The sequence below is a fragment of the Podarcis muralis genome, chromosome 6 (assembly GCF_964188315.1).
Source record: "Podarcis muralis chromosome 6, rPodMur119.hap1.1, whole genome shotgun sequence".
Lineage (NCBI taxonomy): Eukaryota > Metazoa > Chordata > Lepidosauria > Squamata > Lacertidae > Podarcis > Podarcis muralis.
Window position 1 is genome coordinate 54,061,613 of NC_135660.1, and position 22,427 is coordinate 54,084,039.

Sequence of the window (22,427 nt, forward strand, 5' to 3'; positions counted from 1 at the left end):
TAAACCCAAAGGTATCATCTCTGCCTTGGCCTGCTTTGTGACAAGAGAACCTGAAAATGTGTGCACACAACATTAATCACAACTTAGCTGCACAGTGGGACCCACGCAAAACATAAAACCTTTATTGGCCTTTTAAAAACCGATTAATATTCTGTGCTGAGGACCAAACTAGTCACAAAAGAGCAGCCTTTTGTTTTAGGTTCAGTTGCTGCTGAGTGCCTACAAAGAACAGAGCAAGAAGGAATTAAAAATGCAGCATAGGCTGAAGTGAGGGAAGTTGAAATGGAACCTTCCCAGGACTGTGCTTTCCCTCCATCCCCGGAAACCATTTTAGAGCCATTTGTCTTTTAAAAGCTTAAAAACTATGTAGGCTCTGTTGACTGTATGCCTGTGAATGGTGTATGTGACTCAAACTAAGCCTGCAGCCCGCAAACCACTTAGTAACGTCAACAACACAGAAAGTGATCTGAGCATTGTAGCCTAAGTATTATAAAGAGAAGACATTGTCATAATTAAACAAGGCCACCCTTCCTTATTGAGGTGGCCTACCTCACATTTGGGAGCAAAAAAACACACACAATGGGTTGAAGCATGAACTAGTCCAGTACAATCCTATGTGTATTTACTTGGAAGTTCAATGGGGTTTACTCACACATAAGTGTACATAGGATTGCTCTCTCAAGTACTGTAACTTGAAACTCTCACTTCCAATGAACTGATTTTAATTCACTGGCCTCGTTATAATTTTGCTGACTTTCTCTGGCCACTCAGCCAGTATTCCAGCATCGTTTCAGACTTAGAAAGAAAGAAACCTTTCCTACGGCCTTCACCATTTTCAAAGCAGCAATTTCCAGATATCTTGCTCTATTACCTATACAGTACTTAAATTACACAGTCCTTTTCTTTATAAATCTATTTCCAAATAAAATATTTACTTTAAGCAGGAATTAAATATCTGGTTAAATGAGGTACTAAAAGTAAGGAGATTAAAATGTTTCTAGCAAAGTTGGAAAAGGGGATCTACAAAATATTAAGTGTCACGCTGCACTTATTACGGGCGCGGATTGACTGTTTGTTGCCTCATCCATTATAAAACCATGGCTTCCCTTAAGAACTCTGGTCCTGTCAGCATTTTCATGGTAAACTCTCTTGTCGCTTGTAAAATGTAATTACAAATTCTCAGGCCACAATAAACTATTTTAAAATTTGGCCATTTCCCATTTTAATCATCGGTCTATGGAAAATAACTAAGAGTGAAGGGTTCTAAGGAGGCTATGTAGGATGCTGGGTGTAGGATGCCATGTGTGGGTTCCATGAAGTAGCTTCCCCAACCTGGTGCCCTTCCCATTATCTCTAAAGGTAAAGGGACCCCTGACCATTAGGACCAGTCGTGAACGACTCTGGGGTTGCAGCGCTCATCTCCCTTTACTGGCTGAGGGAGCTGGCGTCCAGCTTCCGGGTCATGTGGCCAGCATGACTAAGCCGCTTCTGGTGAATCAGAGCAGTGCACAGAAACACCGTTTACCTTCCCGTCGGAGCAGTATCTATTTATCTACTTGCACTTTGACGTGCTTTCGAACTGCTAGGTTGACAGGAGCAGGGACTGAGCAACGGGAGCTCACCCTGTCGCGGGGATTTGAACCGCCAACCTTCTGATCGGCAAGCCCTAGGCTCAGTGGTTTAGACCACTCGCATCCTTTTCCCATTAGCTCCCTATTATCTCTAACCATTGCCCATGCTGCCTGGGGATACTGGGAGTTCAGCAACCTCTAGAAGGCACCAAATTTTTCTTTTTGATATGCCTAGAGCAGGCAAGAAAACTCCTACCTGCAAAGGCAGGAAATGGAACTGGACCAAGTGGGTTGTCTCTCCCCTGAAGTATCCCTCAAAGCTTTTTTTAAGACTTCCTGCCAGTGGGTGGAGACAACCCACATCATGGATCCCAACTCTCCCCTACAGGAGGTGGTTATCTTCCCTTAAACAGAAGAAGTTGCCCTCTACAGACAAAAATCATTGGTCCATCTACCTCAGGACCGTCTCCATATTGACTCACAGCGACACTCTGAGTTTTCAGACAAGGATGTTTTCCATGCCTACTTAGAAATGCAAGAGATTGAATCTAATCACTCCTGCATACAAAACATATTCTCTAAAAGTGAGACAGCGAGTTAGATCTGAAATATATCTCTCCAAAATTAGTAAATGTAACTAAGTTCCTGAATTCAACGTACAATTTTAAATGAAAAGCACAACTGCTCAATCTGAAATGCAAGGCTTATATTAAAATCTAGGGCTGTATGCAGGAACTCAGGTGTCTGAATCAGTGGCGTAGCGTGGGTTGTCAGCACCCGGGGCAAGGCAAGTAATTTGCGCCCCCTAACCCGTGGATTTGCGCCCCCTAACCTGTGGATTTGCCCTAACCCCAGATGTTGCGCCCGGTGCGGCCGGCCCCCCGTGCACCCCCCACGCTACGCCACTGGTCTGAATGCATGCACACCTCATTCCACAAAATCCTGAAATTTGGTCCAAAATTACCAATCTCTGCAGGAATTGTAAAGTTCAAAACTTTGAAATTTCAAAAAAAAGAAAAGAAAATGGTTTCACACAAATAGTTTTGCTTCTAACATATGGCAATTAATAAAAGCCCTTTGCTCTTGTTCACTTCTACAGCATTCCCTAGTAAGATCCATGAGAGGAAACTCACAAGATCATAATCTGTGAACATCTGAATGCTCACAGTATAAACCTCTTTGAAAAACAAAATGGAAGTTTGGAGGCAACCAAGACAGGAGCTTAAGCTTGGGGTCCATGATGTGGCACCAATAGGGGCATAATGCCCGCAGATACACATTACCATGGCATCTGTGAAGACCCCCTAATTTTTAATGGAAAAAAGACCCTGAGCTTTTACCAAGGGTGGTCCTAAGTGGCTAGAATGAAAAGCAGTCATCCAAACACTCCACCTTAACCCTAACTCTAATCCTAACCCTCTCTTTCCCAATAAAGCCTTTGGCCCCTGCATAGATGTGGGTTTTGCATGCTTTTAAGTTTTTTGTCTGTTCTTTAAGACTGGGGTGTTTTGCCCAGTTTTTCTTTTTGCTTAGTAGGGGCACTTTGCCTGTTTTGTAAGGGAGATGCCATCTACTTTTTTTTTTTTTTTTTGCATCTGTTTTATTGGGGGCGGGGCTTGTTTGAAGATGGAATTCTAAGCATCACCAGTTTTCTTCAGTGAAATGGATCCTCTGAGGCCCCCATGACAGTTTGCGGTGCCCTTGAGCCAAAAAGGTGTCCCTGGCTTAAAAACTGTACCTTGGGAAGATTGTAAATACTTTTGTTTTCAAAAATGAGAGAGAAGTTTAACTTAGCAATGGTTTTATTTAAAAACCCAGTGACAGTTTGTCTGTACACCAGCTGAAAAGGGATTTAAATGCCAAAGAGAGACCAAATTAACTAGCCCAGCAGGTTTCTCAACAGACAACGTGAGTGAGAGAAGGTCAAGAGTGAGCTTGCTATTTATCAAATACATGTCTAAACTAATTATTCAATTCAACGAAGTTGTCTTTCAACCAGTATGTGCGGTCAAACCTCCCATCCTTAAGGGTTAACTTCATTAGCGTTCACTCTGTGACAAGAATGTTGATCAGGTTTAAAAGCCTCTCTCAAGACACAAGGCATTCCACTTACACAATGCAGAATTAATACAGATTTCCTGCTTTAAAGGAACTAGCAAAGAGCAACTGTAGGAGGCAAACTGCAGCTCAAGTCTCACTTTTTATCAGGAAGAGTCGCTCCAGGGTGATTTACCCTATGATTGACATGTTGGAGATTCCTTAGAATACAGCCTCATGTAGACCGATCAAGATTTACCGCATTTCCCAGAAAGTAAAATTTTACAGATGTTCAAAAATATCTGTGCAGAAGAAAACTTACATACAAAAAAATTAACCTCTTAGCTTCCATTCTAAGTCATAAAAAGAAAATGGGGGGAAGTAGAATGGTACTACTTAGCCATGAAGCTCTAAGGGTGACCTTGGGTTTCCCACTCAGCCTAACCTACCTCACAGGGTTGTTGTTAAGATAATATGGTGGGGAGGGAACTATGAACGCCACCTTGAGCTCGTTGGAGGAAAGGTGGAATACAAATGCAATAAATAAAGAAAATAAATAATATTTCGCTAAGCCTACTCTCTTTCCTTTTATTGACACAATGCATGTGTACAAAAGGGTACAATGTAAGAAAAGCACCAGTACATCGTCAGTTGTCTGTATTTAATATGTGGCTATACTGCAAACATGGGGCTTGGGAAAACCCTCCATGTGCCAAACCTGTGCTCAAAAAAGCAACTGCATATAAGAATCTGAAATCATGATTGTGTCTAGGATTTTTAAAAAATTAAAAACCTTGTCCCCTCTGATTCAAGCACCATCTCCCAGCCCAGCAAAAGTGCCACGCGTTCAGTTGTATGCATTCTACCACGAGAGTAACAATTATTAGAACTCATGTTGCTGTAAGGAAAAGCGGTGGGAATTAATTATGTTTTAGATGAGGCTTCCTCAACCTCGGCCCTTCAGATGTTTTTGGTCTACAACTCCCATGATCCCTAGCTAGCAGAACCAGTGGTCAGGGATGATGGGAATTGTAGTCTCAAAACATCTGAAGGGCTGAGGTTGAGGAAGCCTGTTTTAGATCAAATAAAAAGAACCCCTGCTAGTTTGTATCTAACAGTGTTACCCTACTGATGGATAAGGCTTCCATCATGGGGGGGAGGAGCGGTTTCTGCTGTTTCCCTTTGTCCCCTCTCCCCTGCAGCCCCCACTCCTAATATGCTCCAGTGGGTTCAGAGACCCTCCAGAGCAGATTTAAGAAGGATGCAGGGGCTGTGGTAGTGCTGTGGGAATCACCAAAATTGCTTCCCTCATTGTTCTGCTGAAAAATGCCTTATATCAGCTGACAGGGGGACGCGGGTGGCGCTGTGGGTAAAAGCCTCAGCGCCTAGGGCTTGCCGATCGAAAGGTCGGCGGTTCGAATCCCCGCGGCAGGGTGCGCTCCCGTTGCTCGGTCCCAGCGCCTGCCAACCTAGCAGTTCGAAAGCACCTCCGGGTGCAAGTAGATAAATAGGGACCGCTTACTAGCGGGAAGGTAAACGGCGTTTCCGTGTGCGGCTCTGGCTTGCCAGAGCAGCGATGTCACGCTGGCCACATGACCCAGAAGTGTCTCCGGACAGCGCTGGCCCCTGGCCTCTTGAGTGAGATGGGCGCACAACCCCAGAGTCTGTCAAGACTGGCCCGTACGGGCAGGGGTACCTTTACCTTTATCAGCTGACAGGACCACAGGATACAACACAGCAGTTAGTACGGTACTTTGTAGTCTCATCTGTTGGAGAAAGAGCTGATGCTAGGATTTTGAAGGCAATGGCCAGGAAGAGCTTATGCCCAGTTACAATCTACCAGAAGACCCTCAGTGTTCAGCCATGGGCTGCTTGCACAATAGCAAAGACCACAGTGGCATACTTTTGGGTTGTTGAGCCAGGATTATTATTTTTAAATTTGCATACATTTTGCCCATCTAAATTTTCCAGCAATGGCATTTGCTCAGTTCGCGTACAGAAATTCCATAGCATTCCATGCCTTGTTACACCTGGAAGAAATTCTAGCACAGATGGCAATTTTTAATATTATCTAGATGAGATTAGATGCTTGGGATTCTAATAACAGGCCCCCAAAACTGGGAGCTACATGCTGGTGTTTCTTAACTACGTGCAGCCTAGCTCTGCAGTTACTCATGCTACTTTACAGCACTTCACAACAGAATGCAGTTGTTTTAGTCATCTGGGGCTGCGCTGGTAATACTGTGTTGTCTTCGTGACTATGCTTGGCAGCAAACTTGATACCACAAGGTGCAATGGCGTGCTTACAGCAAACATATTCCGGTGTACAAATATGGTTTATTATTTGCACAACAGCAGTGCCTGAAGGCTGCTCTCCAGACTGGGGTCTCATCCATTACTATGCAAACAGCAATTAAGACAACATTATGAGACACTGCCAAGCAAAGAACTGATCATTGACACATGTAAAAGTTACTTAACCACCTTGAAAATGTTCCCATCAAAATAATGCCATATAGTGGGTTTGGTGGCACTGTGGGTAAAAGCCTCAGTGCCTAGGGCTTGCCGATTGAAAGGTCGGCAGTTCGAATCCCCGCGGCGGGGTGCGCTCCCGTTGCTCGGTCCCAGCGCCTGCCAACCTAGCAGTTCGAAAGCACCCTCGGGTGCAAGTAGATAAATAGGGACCGCTTACTGGCGGGAAGGTAAACGGCGTTTCCGTGTGCTGCGCTGGCTTGCCAGATGCAGCTTTGTCACGCTGGCCACATGACCCGGAAGTGTTCTCCGGACAGCGCTGGCCCTCGGCCTCTTAAGTGAGATGGGCGCACAACCCTAGAGTCTGTCAAGACTGGCCCGTACGGGCAGGGGTACCTTTACCTTTACCTTACTAATCAAATTAACTGAATTGTTAGTAATTCATCATTCTTGAATGAAAGCACATATTCAATCAGATACTCTAAATGCCAAGCGTCCCTGAAGATGTGCCAAGACGGAAGACCCAACGGGACTCACGAGAGTCTGCTAGGTATATTCTTTCATAAATGGTGTTGCTTCATTTAAAAATCCATGCTTGGAAGTTCATAGAAGTCTGTCCTTGAATTTTAGGAGAAATATCTGAAATAAGAAGGCAGCCTACATGAAGGTGCACCTCAAAGATGCTCTTCCAGGAGTACTGTAGTACCACAAACACCAAAGAGTCCCTGAAATGTGTTAATGTTCAATTGTTGTAATAGCTTTAGGACTTCATAAATATTCTGTAAATGAGGCGCACTGTATTCACAACCACACTGTACAGGCATCCCTGAAAGAATCCTGGGAACTGTAGTTCTTTAAGGGTCCTAGAAATTGTAGCTCTGTGAGGAGTCCCCTAACAACTCTCAGCACCCTTAACAACCTCACAACCCTCAGCACCCGTAACAAACTACAGTTCCCAGCATTCTTTTGGCTGTTAGGGTGGTATAAATGTGCTTTAAATGTATGATATGGATGGGACCCAAGTGTAGTAAACGAAGGGGAGAAAAGCTACTATACCCCCTTCCTTGGGAGTAAGCCTCATCTCACTGAACTCAATGGGTCTTACTTTGGAGTAGAGATGCTCAGAGGATATGACTGTGTGCTCACCAGTTAAGTATTAAGATGCTATAATATTTATGTGGTGTTCTGAGAACTTTCTCTTTAAATAAGATAATATGTTCAATTTATTTGTAGTTTAAAAATCATTTTATAATAATTTTGTTAGATGAGGTTAATCCAAATTTAATCCAATCTTACACTCACATTTTTAGAAGAAGTCCCAGGCAAACTTTCCTGGGAGTAAGCCCCATTTTACACGGTGGGAGTTGCTTCTAAGTAAGTATGTGCTGGATTCTGATGTTAACCCAATTCACTAAATAATTCCTTTACAGTCACACGAAGTGTCTTACATTCTATTCTTGACTCAAGTAGTAAGGCTTAGGGGGGATGCTATGGGGTCTTTAGACCTCCCCAGAGAATAAGCATGGCTTTTTTCTCTGCAGAATGTACCATTGAAAAAAACGACAACAGCGTAAAAAAGTAGTGTTTGCAAAAGGAGCTGAGCAAATTATGGCGTTTGAATTCCATTATCATCCCACACTCCTGCATCTCTTCTGCCACATGAAAGTTCTTATTATGCCATTAGGTTTGGAAGCCTGTTTTCTCTCTGCTAGTAATTCTCCAGTGTTCTCACATCTGAAATTGTTTCATATATGTAAACGACATTTCTGCCGCAGGAAAAAAACACTGGTTGTTTTTCAATAATGCCACATGCTGATAAGATCCAGATTCTGAACAGTGAATATCTAGTCCAGAAGCAAGATGCTTTTAAAATGCACACTCCCTTCAAAGAGCTAATCAGAAGATAACCCCTGCCCCTAGAAAGAACAAATAACTACTATGAACAAATAACTACCACTACCAAAGAGTGGATTCTTCCTTTACTACAACATTCTGCGCTGTGCTGTAGAAACATCCCTGCTACTTTAAGCCTATGATCAGGGGGCTTAGAATAGGAAACAGCCAGCAAAGCAAATTACTGAACATAAACCAAGAAGCACACAAAACCTTAAACTTTCTTTGGAAAACAAGTATAGCAGGCTGCTAGCCCTCATGGTTGCAGAGAAAATCTTGAACACATGTTGGTGATTTATCAGAAGCAAGATGGAAAATGCATTGTTTTTCCATCCTGTTTCTACCCTCCCAGCACCTTCTCCCAAAACGACCTCTTAATATTGCTAGACACCTTTTCATTCCAACTTTCCCCCCTCCGCTATTCTAGTCTATACTGATGGCAGCAGCGAATGCCTGTAGTGGAGGAGGGAAAATAAACAGCATAGTAACATCAGGACACAGGATAAGTTGTTCTTCATATTATGCTGGGGCTGATGGGAGTTGGAGTCCAACAAGGTCTGGAAGGCCTCTGTGGAGGGAATAGAGGACCAATAAGATATTCAGCTGCCCTTAAAACAGCAGGGCTTTAGTTGGATGCATTCCCAAGGCAGCAAGCAAGCAAGCCGCAGGTGCATGCCTTAAACATGTCACGAGTCCTGCCTCTTTTAATCTCACCCAATCCAAAAAGCCATCTCTAGTGGGCTCGGCTGAAGACAGGCTGCACTATCACTACACTTCATTAAGATTTTTTTTTCTCCTAGAAATGCATAATTCAACCGGATCACCAATGTAAATAAACTCTATGAATTGATTCTCAATTTCTGGGTATCTCTAGGAAGGCATAATTTCATATACAAATGAGTAAGCAAAAAGAAACAGAATCAATTATGCATTCCAACAGATGGAGGAGAGGGGTGGGAGAGGGAGGAAGCAAGCCCTAGTCTTATATGATATGCAGAGGCCAAATCGCCTCAACAAAGCATCTGGGAGAGGACACGTTTCATGAACATTAGACTGATGAGATTGTTTTGACAGTTCAGTTAATATAAATGTGTTAGCTCATTGTATTACAAGATAACAGCAACTATATTAAGAATGCACTAGGCTCCTTACTGTGAGGCCCAGAAGGTGGGGGGGATAGAGCACAGGGCCCCTCTATTCCATTCAGCATAATGCAAACTTTCTTACTCCCAATACATACGCTGTAATCAAAAACATCATCTTAAAATTCCAAAAATACCACAGTTTGAGGAACTTGGGAGTCTGGATGTCCCTAAACGAATATCAGCTCCAGAGGAGAGTTCCAAACGATTACGGCTGCAAAAACCCTCATTTGTACAAGACACAATAGCAATTTGAAGTGTTGTCATTCTTCTGTGTTTTCTTTGGCATGCACCGGCATGCAGATTTTGTTTGGATTTCAGAACACCCCCTGTAGCGTTTGCACCGCAGGATTTTTCTGCGGCTTAGAAACAATAAGGGGAAAATTCGCTAGAAAGCTAGCAAGAACCAAACATACCCACAAAAAAGGGTCCATTTTTCCATTAACAGCCCAACACAACACGCTACTCATGGACTAAATGTGGCTCCATATGTCTGTTTTCGGGGCCCACCAAGGATTCCCTTCATATGCACCATTTATCAACTCGGTGCTATCCAAGAGTTGCCATCTTTGAATATTCACAAGTCTTTAGGACAGCTTCCCAAATTCTGGGGTGCACCTTTTGGCAGTACCTCCACAGCCCTAAAACCTACCTTTAGACACTGCATCTATATGGGGATGGTATCCACAGATTCTCCACACACACACACACCCAATGACACAAAAGATGCCAGTACTACACCTTCATGAGCTAATAATAATTGGAATAGGGGACTTGGGATGAAAGGAAATGCAACAGAGAAATCCTTAGCAGGTGCGTAGATAGTAATAAATGCTAATGCAAATCTAGTGATGTAGACATCTATGAGTCCAATAAACATGGCATTGCTCTGTCAAGTAAATTAAGATATATAAACATTAATTGTGCTGCATGTGGTTCATGAGACAGCTAAAGGTCACCCCCAATTAATGATAAGTGGTAATAAAATGGCTTTTGTGGCCATTTTTGAGCTATGCATCTCTTTTCAATAGACTACCTGTGGACAAAATTACAATGAACAAACAGAAAGGGATTGTTGTTTTTTCAAACAAGAGAAGCAATCTTTATGCACAATGTTGCCTTTTTTGCTCTGAAATAGCTCAGCATGAAATTTTGGACTGAATCCCAACAGACTGCTGTTAAATACTATGGTTTAGAAGGCCTTATTCCTCTTGAGAAATGACTAAAGCCTTATTTGACGATGGATACCCCAGTGGGAGCCCCTTACAGTCTTTTTTCATGTTACTGATGTCATGTTTCAAGACTTAGTACAGGAGATGATGACCTTTCAGAAATCAAAGCTTAGCTCAAACAAAATTCATGACGTTATTTGTAGGCTTAAGTTGTCAAACAATGAATTAAGCTCCCTATTTTGCAAAGATGTACACATCTCCTTAACCAACCAAGAAACAGTGCAAACCTATAAATGTCTATTCAGCAGTAAATCCCAGTTTTCAGTGGCTTTTCTCCCAGTTAAATGTGTACAGAATTGCAATCTTAACTTTCTTAAAATAGTAGTAGCTTACTTGAGAGTTCTAAGGAGGAAAGCTTTGAAAATACTTGTTCTAGGGGCTCACACTATAACCAACATGGTAGTTACATATATGTTACCAATACATCCTCCTGTATTTTGTCCATAGCCACATTTTCTCCCTTAGCACTGTAGCTAAAATAGTCATACCTGGAATTAGCCACAGCATCATTCTTCTGTTGGGTCCAATAGAGCAGTATCAATGGTAACAACACAGGTGACAGAAAACTAAGTTCCTGTGTGGAAGAGTTTCCACAAGTCACACAAGTGATGAGATCACCTTGGTGCTGGTGGTACATGGTTATTTATACAGAGCCTGAACTTCCTCGGAAATTAATGACCCCATTTTAAAAAAAAACTTAAAACAAACAAACAAACAACAACAACAGTGACTCACCTTCAGGTTCCAAAGTGGTGTCTTCACCAACTAAATTGTATGATGGCCGAGCCAACGAAAATCCAGCCATGGTGATCACCACCAGGCAGATAAGGCAACATGAATTCCAACTGACCATCTTCTCAATGCCAGTCCCTGATCCTCTTCCATACCTCCATGTGGACTTTACTCCCATCTGAGCTCCTCTACGCAAGCATGGGCTGAAAGGAGCACCTTAAGCCTTGATAATAAGTACCTTCTTACTCCCGATTGCTGCTGGTTCTCCTAAGGGAAAAGAAGAAGGACATTTGGTGAGTTAAGGAAACCAGAATTTCTGCATTTAAATTGCAAAATCCCCAATCATGCCTCCGTTTTCATCAATGGTTCAGACAAATCCAGGACCTGCTCCATTTTTTATTTATTATTATTATTATTATTGGAGGACTCCAACACAGGAGGTTCCCTGGATTCCCGAACTGAGTTGGAGGGAGAAGTAACATAAGCAACAGGTTGGGTAGGAAACCGGGTGCAAGCCTATGTGATGCAAAAAGGCTAAAGAAGCACAGAAAGGATTACAAGGAAGCTCAGAGCAGGATTGCCTGGGTGTTTGCTGACAAACTTTCTCTTCTGTTGGAAATCCTTCACTCTATCAGAAACTGCTACAAATTGCACATCATTAAGCTTTAGCTTCATTTTCAAACGGATCATCTGAGGCTGAAGAAATATAGTCATAGCGGTCAAATACTAAGACCATTCTTTTGGCAAAGCCTACATAAGTTTCAGTAGGCTCTGGAACATTTGTATTCAAGTTCTACATCTACTGACTCACTGAGCCAATTTAAAGCTACAGAAATAACACATTGCACCTTACTGGATGTTACTACTTTACTGCAGGCAGATGACCTCCATGCCTGAATATTTCAACACCTAAAGAATTCCCCTCACACAGAAAAGTGTGTGTGCCACTGAAAATAATACCATTTCATCATTTTCCCCTGATGGGCTCGTTTACTGTATTCAGGGAGATAGTTGTGTTGCCTAGAAGTGATAGAACATGCAATCAACCACGTGCACCCTGAACTGATATAATCAAGGAAGAGTTTTACTACGTATGTGCCATATTGCTTTTGTTTCTCCCTCTTTTATATCATAGCAACAGACAATAAACTAAAATCTCTCGCTCAGCCTCAGGTCTCAGTCTGTGAACCTGCCTCCAGGGTTGTTCCAAAGGGAAAACAAAATAAAGTGCACTTAACATGATATAAGCAAGAAGGAACAGCAATACGCTACTACCAATCTAACCTTCAAACACTCCTAACACTATGGCTTAGTATACTTTCCCCCTGCTTAAATTATATAACATATTCCAGTTTTCATTCTAAAAGCCAAAGTCAAATATTAAGTACTGACAGTAACCATTTTAGGTGTATCCAACTGACATCCAGTCACCAACACGGGAGAACGGGAGCAGAACGGGGTGGAACACGGGTGGGGAGCACAGGAGCCAGGAATGGAACCCCATGTGAAATGGTCACTGCCTCCAGTATTAAGTCATCAACAATGCAGAGTTCTAAACCTGAAAATGCAGATTACCAGCTCAAGGCCCAAATAACCATGCAATATTCTTTAGGATTTAAAACAAGGAGCCCATTTTCAGTTTTGAACAGATACACCTGACATTTGAAAATACTCATTCTATACATGCAAAGCAATCTTGCACATTTGCTAGGAAGTAAGTCCCACTATGCTGAATGGGGCTTATTCCTCAGTGTGTTTAGGTCTGCAGCTTTATTGAACTAGTAAAGCACAGAAGGTAATTGCACTGTGCCATTCCATGAACATTTGCATAGTTCCATGTTTTGTTCATTGTATCCCAGTTTTTAAAAAAAACTTAAGAAAAGCTATTTATAACCATCCTATCCTAAACAGTATAAAGACAGTATAAAGTCTGTTTCAGAGACCTAATCCAGCCCACCAACAACTTTGGTTGGCCCTTCACTTCATCAAACCTGGCCCTCTTTAAAAAAAGTTTGGACGCCACTGGGTTAAAGGCAGCTTCCTATGTGCCTATGTACCTGTTGTATGACTATCTGTTATGAAGCATGAAGGCAGCACCCTCTGTTTCTAAGAAGAAGAGGAAGGAAAAAGCAACAGTGTGGTTGTCCCTCTTGCCTGGAGAGATGCAGCAGCAAAGACAGGGAAGGAGTTGCTCCTTTGGGGAGGAGGAAAAGAAGTATTAATGGGACCCATGTCTTCAGGATACATGAATATTTCTTCGTGCTCTTGGGCTGAGGAGTTTTCAGATGCCAGCACATTGCTTAAGGGAGCTACTTTAATCAAAAAATATCTATGAAGTTTGTTTTAAGCAAATAACATAATTGTATACATGTGCAGGCCCATCATGTTTCGTTTTACAAAATTACCACATTCTATTTTTGCGCTGTGCAAATCCTTCCATGAATTTGCATGGCAGAAGGCCAAGAATCAATTAGAGCAGACTCTCTCTCTCTCTCTTTATCAAGGTACACACGGCCAGACAATGCAAGATAAAGATAGAGCAACTCGAAGCTCTGTTCAGGGAGAGCTAGCCTTACATGGTTTGGAAGTGTACAATAAAGTGCCCTTTCATGCAATTAAGTCTGAAATCTTCCAAACATTCAACTCCAGAGCATTCTGTTCTGGAGCAAGTGATTACAAGACTGAACATTCTGGAGTATGTGATTTGTGGGCTGAAATGCGCATTTGTCTATAAAAGCAGTTGTCCTGAAATCGGGAACTCTGGATTCATCTTGCTGACATCTGTTACTGTTATTGCTCAACACTCATATGGCGCAGACCATACAAGGGATAGAGTCCCAGTCCAGGAGGCTTGCAAGCTAAACCAGGCAAGGGGAAGCCGGGAAGAAGTGATGCTGTGGAAATGGAGTAAAGGAGAGCCAGGTGCCAAAGGAGAAGCAGGTAACATGAGTTAATTTTACCCATGATTCCTTTTCGCATCTATTGGAGCACCTGCACCTCACCCATGAAACTCAGTCCTTGGTCTCAAGCAATTCACCATGCTTTCATCCCCACTCCCCTACCTGCAGTATGGACATAACAGTGCTTCCACCAACTTAAAGGTAAAGGGACCCCTGACCATTAGGTCCAGTCGTGACCGACTCTGGGGTTGCGGCGCTCATCTCGCTTTGTTGGCCGAGGGAGCCGGCGTACAGCTTCCAGGTCATGTGAACAGCATGACTAAGCCACTTCTGGCGAACCAGAGCTGCACACGGAAACACTGTTTACCTTCCCACCGGAGCGGTACCTATTTATCTACTTGCACTGGTGTGCTTTCGAACTGCTAGGTTGGCAGGAGAAGGGACTGAGCAACGGGAGCTCACCCTGTCGCGGGGATTCGAACCACCGACCTTCTGATCGGAAAGTCCTAGGCTTTGTGGTTTAACCCACAGCGCTACCAGTGTACCTCCACCAACTTAGCAGGACACTTAGAGAATCATAGAGTTGCAGAGTTAGAAGTGACCCTGAGAATCATCTAGTCCAAGCCCCTTTAATGCAGGAATATGCAATTGTGCCATTCAAGGATCGAACCTGCGACCTTGGAGCACCCACTCCAACCAACTGACCTTGTAAGGATTGATTGAGATAACGTATGCAAAGTGCTTTGAAAGGAGAAGCGCTGTGAAAGAGAAGGGGTTGTGCACACCCACATTCAATGCACCAGAGTGTGAGAGAAGTAGCTGCAATCTGATAAATCAGAGGGCCAATGAGATACACAATTCAGCCAAGGCGACAGCTCCCACGAAAACTCTGTTGGTCTGGATGAGAACAACATTTATGAAGCACCTTAGTAACTGGACCAAACAAAAACCTCTTTTGTTCCCTCACACAAACACAGCACCCAGACTTTAGGAGGCAAATAAATCAAGCAGCCATGGCAATTATGCTCTTCTGTGCGATATGGTCAGTGATGGATTTCCAGAGGTTATCTGTCAACTGTGAAAGAACAATAGATAAAGCTATTCTCATTTTACCTATTCTGCTCTCATTCCTGCGCTACCCTCTTACACTCTGAGCACAGCAATAACTCAAGAACCTTTGTTCCCTTTGGATGCGGGAGACCCAAATTCCAGTTACTACTCTTTGTTTAGCCTGTGCTCTTTCTTTCTCTCAACCTAACCTACATCACATACTGTGACTCTATAGGGGTAAGATGCAAATGTAAAGAGCTTTGCTCATTCAAAGATCTAGAAGTAGTATGTTATCATGCTGCCCACACTAGTTATCTCAAGGTATATCAGGGAAAAGTAATTATGGGCAAAATCCTTCCAGCTCAATATCTGACATAAAATTGCCAAAACTGGACAATTATTGAGACAATGTATGCTGCCCAATAGAGAAAATGCAATCTAGGTTTTCTAACGTATTACAGTGGTACCTCGGGTACGCTTCAGGTTACATACGCTTCAGGTTACATACGCTTCAGGTTACAGACTCCGCTAACCCAGAAATATTACTTCGAGTTAAGAACTTTGCTTCAGGATGAGAACAGAAATCGTGCTCTAGCAGCGCGGCGGCAGCAGGAGGCCCCATTAGCTAAAGTGGTGCTTCAGGTTAAGAACAGTTTCAGGTTAAGAACAGACGTCCAGAACGAATTAAGTTCTTAACCCGAGGTACATCATGCTTCAGAAACAGCACATGCAATTCCTTAAAACTTTTACCAGTAAGATCTTTGGTGAAATAAACCCTTCAGTGCACAATATTTTCTTGAAAGGTCACTGTTGATTTGATACTTAAAGCTAGAAAATGGGACTGAGTCAACCTCACATGACATATTAAAGAAACTGGTGAAATATATTATCAATAAAGGGCATGGGAGGCTTAAAAGCATGCAATCCTTTTAAATAAATTTAATTTCTATAGTTGCATAATGGTTATAGCCAACCACGGAGACCCATTTGTTCTGCTCCTACAAACCCTGTAAAGTGCTTCTCTCAAACTCATCAGTCCCTCACCAGACTACTGATGCCTTATTACAGGATTCATAGTCTCTCTAAGAGTATACAAGTTACCCATAACTCTATCTTAATGGAAATATAGACTGTCAGAATTTTAAAAAGGGATATAACATGAGGCTTTCGGGGGGGAGCAGTGGGAGAAGAGGAGACAGAAGAGTTTATTCTATGAAGCTGTAACAAAAGTGAGACTAACATCTTACAACACACTTAGCTTCAACAAAACTACCAGGCAAGGAACACTCTTTCCCTATAAGACATTGGAAGCAATATAGCCCTTACACGTCAACAAGCCTTTGAATTACATAATTCTCACTACATCATTTCCACAGGGAACATTAGTCTCCCCAATTACGGAGTCCCACTTCCACCTCTCCAAGCATATGGGCCTCTCTAGAAGGTGGAAGGGGCGGGGACCCAGACTCCAGTTCTTTCCCTTATCTTACTTGCTATAGTCGCTGCTAGATGGTTTTATAGGGAGACCTCCTACCCTGGGGTAATTATGTACCTATCTCAATGTTTGGCACACAGTCCCAGCATGCTTCTTGGCCTTCACAATTCTGGCTTCCTGACTACAATAGCATAATCCCTCCTGGAGTCTCAGGCTCAGTGAAAGCCACACGTAGTGTTTATTTTTCCCCTTGAAAGGGAACTCTTTTCTCTCTTCTATACTGCCCTATACTGGGGAAGGAGTTGTCAGCCACCCATGATTGATGGCTTGCCTGGCCACCCGCTCATCAAGTCAATTTTCACCTCAGTCACATACCTGCCCAAATGTCTTTGCCAAACTGACAAGCATGGGAAAAAACAGCCTGGGGTTGGAGCCCTACCAAATTCCTTCAAGCTGCCACATTTATTTACTTTTTTTTTTTTAATGCGCACGCAAACAAGTTGTGCTTGTTCTAGAGAGGCAGTAATTAAATCCAAGCCTAAGTATTCATTTTAATCTAGCTCCATTGTTATGTGGGCAGTGTTTATCACTCCCCAGGGAGGTTGTAATTTGCAGAGAGTATGTCATCCAAATCAATACTCTGACCTGTGTATCCTCCCTAGGCATTTAGAGTACAGCCAAAAAAAAAAAAAAAAATCTGTGCAAGTGTGGATCAATGTCCTCCACCAGCTTATAGAAAATTAGCTGTATAGCAATTAAGTGACAGTAGACTGGGTCTGATCGCAGGAGGAGAGTGAAGCCCCACTAACCCCTTCACACTGCCATCTTCAAAGGGATCGGCTATTAAACATTAATTCTGGACGGTTATTCGGGGAAAACAGCCTGGCAGCATCAATAGTTTTGCTTTGTCTGAACTTCCTTCATTCACTTTTCTTGGGGACTAGCCTGTTTTTCTCCAAGTCTTCTACGGATCAGAAAGAGAGAGGGGGAAATCTGCATTTTAATTGACATTCCACAGAGGTCCAGAGGCCGCTTATTGCAGTCTATTCAAACCAAACAGGCTTTTCAGATGAAAATGAGTAAAGGCAAGTAGAAGATTTACAGGGATTTGGTACAAAAGAGACAATGGGGTTTGAAATGTTGATGGCGCTTCACACCAGCCACATAATGGGCCCCTGTTTGAAAGGCACTTTTATACACAGAATATATATATATATATATATATATATGGGGTCTCGTCTTTTCCCTTTTTTTAGAGGAAGGAAAATTATGGATCGCATCACTCACACACACACAACCTCCCCACGAAAAGGACCTCCTGTTCTTTTGGTTTGTGTTACTTGTACATCACGTTTCCACTAAGCTCCATGTAAATCACTTCTCTCCATATGCACAGATTGTTGCAACAGTCACTAAAGGATTCCATGTGGTGTTTTTTGGGAGGGGGGGTGAGGGTTCCCCCCCCCCTAACTAGGTCCTTCCACAGCACTATAGGCGAAAGAATCTGCACAGGCTACAGGTTTTGATGTGTTCAGCATCGCTAAAGCCCGGTTCCCCTTCTTCCTGCAACTGAATAAACTAGATCCCCTCCCAATTCCCCCCCCCCCTTCAAACAAAAGCCCTTTAATGCCACGCCAATTAAATCATAGCTCTACAATTTGGGTCCTGTTACAACCGTAAAAAATCCACAATGATTCCTTTTCTTTATGGAATACATTCTGCATATCGTCTTATCTGGAAATATAAACAGGGATGGGGGCTCAGCGGGGGTTTAGAGCCTTAAAAAAATCAGCTGCCAAGTGAAAACCTCTGACCTAGGAACAACTGTCCTTTATGGCAGCTCAGCCAGCATGGGGAGGCACTCTGCACATGCTCAATAGTTCATCTTGTCATCTTTCCAATGTCCCAAGCCCTGGCAACAGTTTTTTAAGCTGGTACACCTTTGCTCAGATTATTGAACTCAATAGGCTAACACGCCAGACGAGGATGAAATATGCATAACAATACTATTTAACCTTTTTTTACTGTGGAGAAGAAGAAGAGGAGAAGTGGTTCTGAACTTCGCCTGCTTCTTGAAAGGAAACAACAACCTTGTCACCACCTTTGCCACCCTAAGCACTTCCACCTGGGCGCAAAGCCCCCAGGAACCCTTGGAATTTACGCACTTCCAAATCCATGTGTTAAACCGCAGCCTCGCCTGCCATGCCATCTAAACCACATCACTACGGAAGACCTCTGAGCGAAAAGCGCCGCTCGCGAAGGGCTAAAAAGTAGAGGCTGACGACGGAGGAAGAGAGGGGTGCAAACTGTCAACTGCAAGAGGAGCGGGAAGGATTCTTGCGGGCGCCCATTCGGAAAGGAGCTCCCGCGCTCCCAGCCCTTCGGGTGGATCCAAACCCGCGCCAGGCCCCACGCCACCTGTGGGGGGCACCGATCAGACCCACGCAAAATATGGAGGGCGTGCGCTTACTACGCCTCGGCAGTTGCCACAGGTCGCTCGGCGCAAACATCCCAAATGCCAGGCTGCGCAACGTCGCGGCTCCGGGAGATGCCCCGGCTTTGCAGGGGGAAAGCTCTTGCGAATTTCGATCGCGCAAGCGGCACACACGTTGCTTCACAAATGCACAAAGCGATCGCACGGAGGTGGCCCAGGGAGCCTCACTCCTGGAGATCCTGAGGATTCCTCTCTCACACTTCCCCGATCGCCCCCCTTTCCTTTCCTCCCCGGCCCCCCTCTCCTCTCCTCTCCACTGCAAGCCAAGCCCGGTCCAATTACCTGGTATGAAAAGGCTCCGCGTAAGCGATCCGCTCTTCCTTTGCAGCAGGCGTGTGTGCGGGATGAAGCCCGGCGGCGCCCGCAGCCTTCTTTTTCCCCGCAGCGGGGAGAGGAGGAGAAGGAGAGGAGCACCTCTCCGTAAAAAAATAAAATAAAAGCCCCACGATCTCGCCTCTCCGCCTTTACTCCGCGCGCAGCCGCTCCAACCCGTCGCTGCGAAGCCCCGGACCCGCGCGGGGAGACTGGGCCACCGTCGCCCCCATCACCGCTGGCGAGCCAAACGCTGCCTTCTTTTCCGGCGCCCCCAAACCTCTCCAAAAATCAAAAAAAGCTGGACGGAGCAGCAGAACGGGGCTGCGTTTGCTCTTTTTATTTAGAGAAGGAAAAACTAACAGGGTTGAGAAAAAGGAGGCAAGCAGTGTGTCGCGATTTTTCTTTTTCTGTTGCTCTTCTCCACTTCTCTAAAGATCCAGGTTTAGGGAGAACTTTCCCAAAAGTTGTCGTTGCTCAGTAAAAGGAAAAAGCACAGCTGCCTTTAAGTCCAGATCCAGTCCATTCAGAATCCCTGTTGCAAGCAAACTCGAAAACTTTATCAGGTCTACAAGCCCTTTCTCTCTCTCCCTCTCCCTCTCTCTCTTTCTTCCCCCTCCTTCCTCTGGTCACTCCCCCGAAGTTGAAACCTGAGCCATTTCCTGGACAGTTCCTCTGCCAATCACAGCAGTTCAGCAATAGTTGAACTCCGTAGGCTCTTCCCCTCGCACTGGAGATGCATTAAGGAGAATAGGGCTCTCTTTCTCTTTCTTTCTTTCTCTCTTTCTCTCTGCCTCTCTCTCCCGCAACCTCATAGAAAGCACTCAGGGGGAAAACGCCTCCAAGCGGCACCACAAAACCAGCAAGCAAAGAAGTAAAATAAAATGTCATCTCTGCACACACACAGAGAGAGAGAGAGAGCCTCCTGATGTATTGCTGATATTCACAGCCTTGACTGGAGTTTGGAAATGATGTTGGAGCCCAGCATCTTATGCTGGGCTGTAGATGCTTTAAAAAGAAGAGATTTCAGATAATTGAGTGATCACTTTTTGCCCCTGGAATCTCCACCACCTGGTGGGCGCAGGATGACCCGCTGAAGATGTCAACACACAAACACATGCACATCAAGACCAAAGAGAGCTGTTTTGTGTGGCAGCAAAGATCACTTTTGTCCAGTCCGCAGGGACATATCTTAACGTTTTGGGAAGATGACTAATCCATAATTAATTCCTTGTTGAAGCAGCACTGGGCATAAATGGTCATAGAACAAAAACTGAAATGGATGCAGCAGTCTGCTAGTACAGTGGTACCTCTGGTTACGTACTTAATTCGTTCCGGAGGTCCGTTCTTAACCAGAAACTGTTCTTAACCTGAAGCACCACTTTAGCTAATGGGGCCTCCCGCTGCTGCCGCGCCGCCGGAGCACGATTTCTGTTCTCATCCTGAAGCAAAGTTCTTAACCTGAGGTACTATTTCTGGGTTAGTGGAGTCTGTAACCTGAAGCGTCTGTAACCTGATGCATATATAACCCGAGGTATCACTGTAACATCTTGTAGAAGCCAAGATGTGAGGAGGTTAAGGAGAAAATAGAGAACAGGGGGAAAGGGCTCCCCAGGGGAGAGGAAAAAATCAGATTTGAAAAGATAACTCTCTCCCTGCCTCCCACCCACCCACCCACCCCAACAAATTTTTCCAAAATATTGGCACACCGACCACAGATTCGTAGAGTTGGAAGGGACCATGAGGGTCATCTAGCCCACCCCCTTGCGATGCAGGAATCTTTGACCAATGTGGGGCTTGAACCCACAGCCCTGAGATTATGAGAGTCTCATGCTCCACCGACTGAGCTATCCCAGTATGTTCCATGTGTCCATAATCTATTGGAAAATTCTCATGTGTCTGTTGAAATTAGTCTGTTTCTGTTCATTTCAATCTCAATGTTTAAAGGAAAACTTCCAGATGGATTTTGCACAGAAGTCAGAACAGCCTTAGATCAGCTTTCCCCAAGCTGGTGCCCTCCAGATGTTTTGGATTACAACTCCCAGTCGCCCTAGCCAGCAAGGACAATGGTTAGGGCTGAGGTTCGTTGGGTAAAACATCTGGAGGGTGCCAAGTTGGAGAAAGACTAGTTTAGATTTTAGGTTTCCTACATGAAAACACTGGGGGGGACGGGACAAATAATACATATGGAAACAGACACTTCTAAATCCAAGTTGCAACACTAAATGACCATATCATATTCATTCATTGTCACCATCTATTAAACCTAACACAATCCATCACAGAATTAGGTGTGCTTAAACCTACTTAAAGCAATGGACTTAAGTGTCTATAACTCTACATTGAATTGCTGCCATGATCCTGCAGACTGCAAGTACTCCTGAGTAAGCCAGTAACCTGAGGGGTACATCATGAGAACTTGCACAATTGCTTAACTTTCTTTATTATATTATGAAAGCATTAATCACGTTGTAACCATGCCCCAAACTCTCAGTCTCCAGTCCCTCTAATATCAACCTTGGTGGCTCAGCAGGCACTAGTAGGGCAATGAAGCAGCCACCCACAACACAGGGATTTATGCGTATTCAAGGGTATGGAGAATTTGCGCGCTCTCTCTCTCTCTCTCTCTCTCTGTGTGTGTGTGTGTGTGTGTGTGTCAGAGGGAGGGAGAGGGAGAGACACCCAAAGAACCTCCACAACAAGGGCTATATATGAGCAAATTCCTTTCCTTGGGACAAAAAGATAGAAACTGTCATGAAGTGATGATAAGGAGAGGATGGGAGGGAGGCTATTGATAGCTGGGAAATACAAATACAGTAGAAAAAGATAGTTGGTCTGAAAAATGCAGCTAACAATGGAGAGCTGTTGGAGAAAGAGAGGTGGGGAAAATGAGGGTTACCCATGGGACCACAGGCCAATTTCTGAGACTGAGTAGAAAGAATTTAGGAGGAAACTGATAGGAGATAGTTGGCCATCCATAGGGGAAGGAAGAGAGAGAGGGAGAGCAAAATTATGACACTGCATACTGATAAAACCACTGTACTTGAAAGGCAACAAGAATAGGAAGAAGGAACATTTCTCAAATAGACTGAAACTGTTGTCACACAAAGTAGATATTACTATCATAGTGCAAGTGTGTGAACCCCTGAACACTTTA

General features: G+C 43.9%; 1 protein-coding gene across 8 annotated transcripts in view; it reads right to left on the reverse strand.

Annotated features, from left to right (window-relative positions):
• FGFR2 (fibroblast growth factor receptor 2) overlaps nucleotides 1-22,427 on the reverse strand; it is a 143,770-nt gene that overhangs the window by 94,320 nt on the left and 27,023 nt on the right. For 5 of the 8 annotated variants that reach the window (XM_077930293.1, XM_077930294.1, XM_077930290.1 and 2 more), the window contains exons 1-2: nucleotides 19,241-19,878; nucleotides 11,083-11,346 (exon numbers count right to left, since the gene is read on the reverse strand). In XM_077930293.1, coding sequence (XP_077786419.1) covers nucleotides 11,083-11,257 — 175 coding nt within the window. In that variant the 5' untranslated portion in view covers nucleotides 11,258-11,346; nucleotides 19,241-19,878. Of the gene's footprint in view, nucleotides 1-11,082; nucleotides 11,347-19,240; nucleotides 19,879-22,427 lie in introns of those variants that run through there. The other 3 variants (XM_028730073.2, XM_028730069.2, XM_077930292.1) reach the window with 2 other exon arrangements.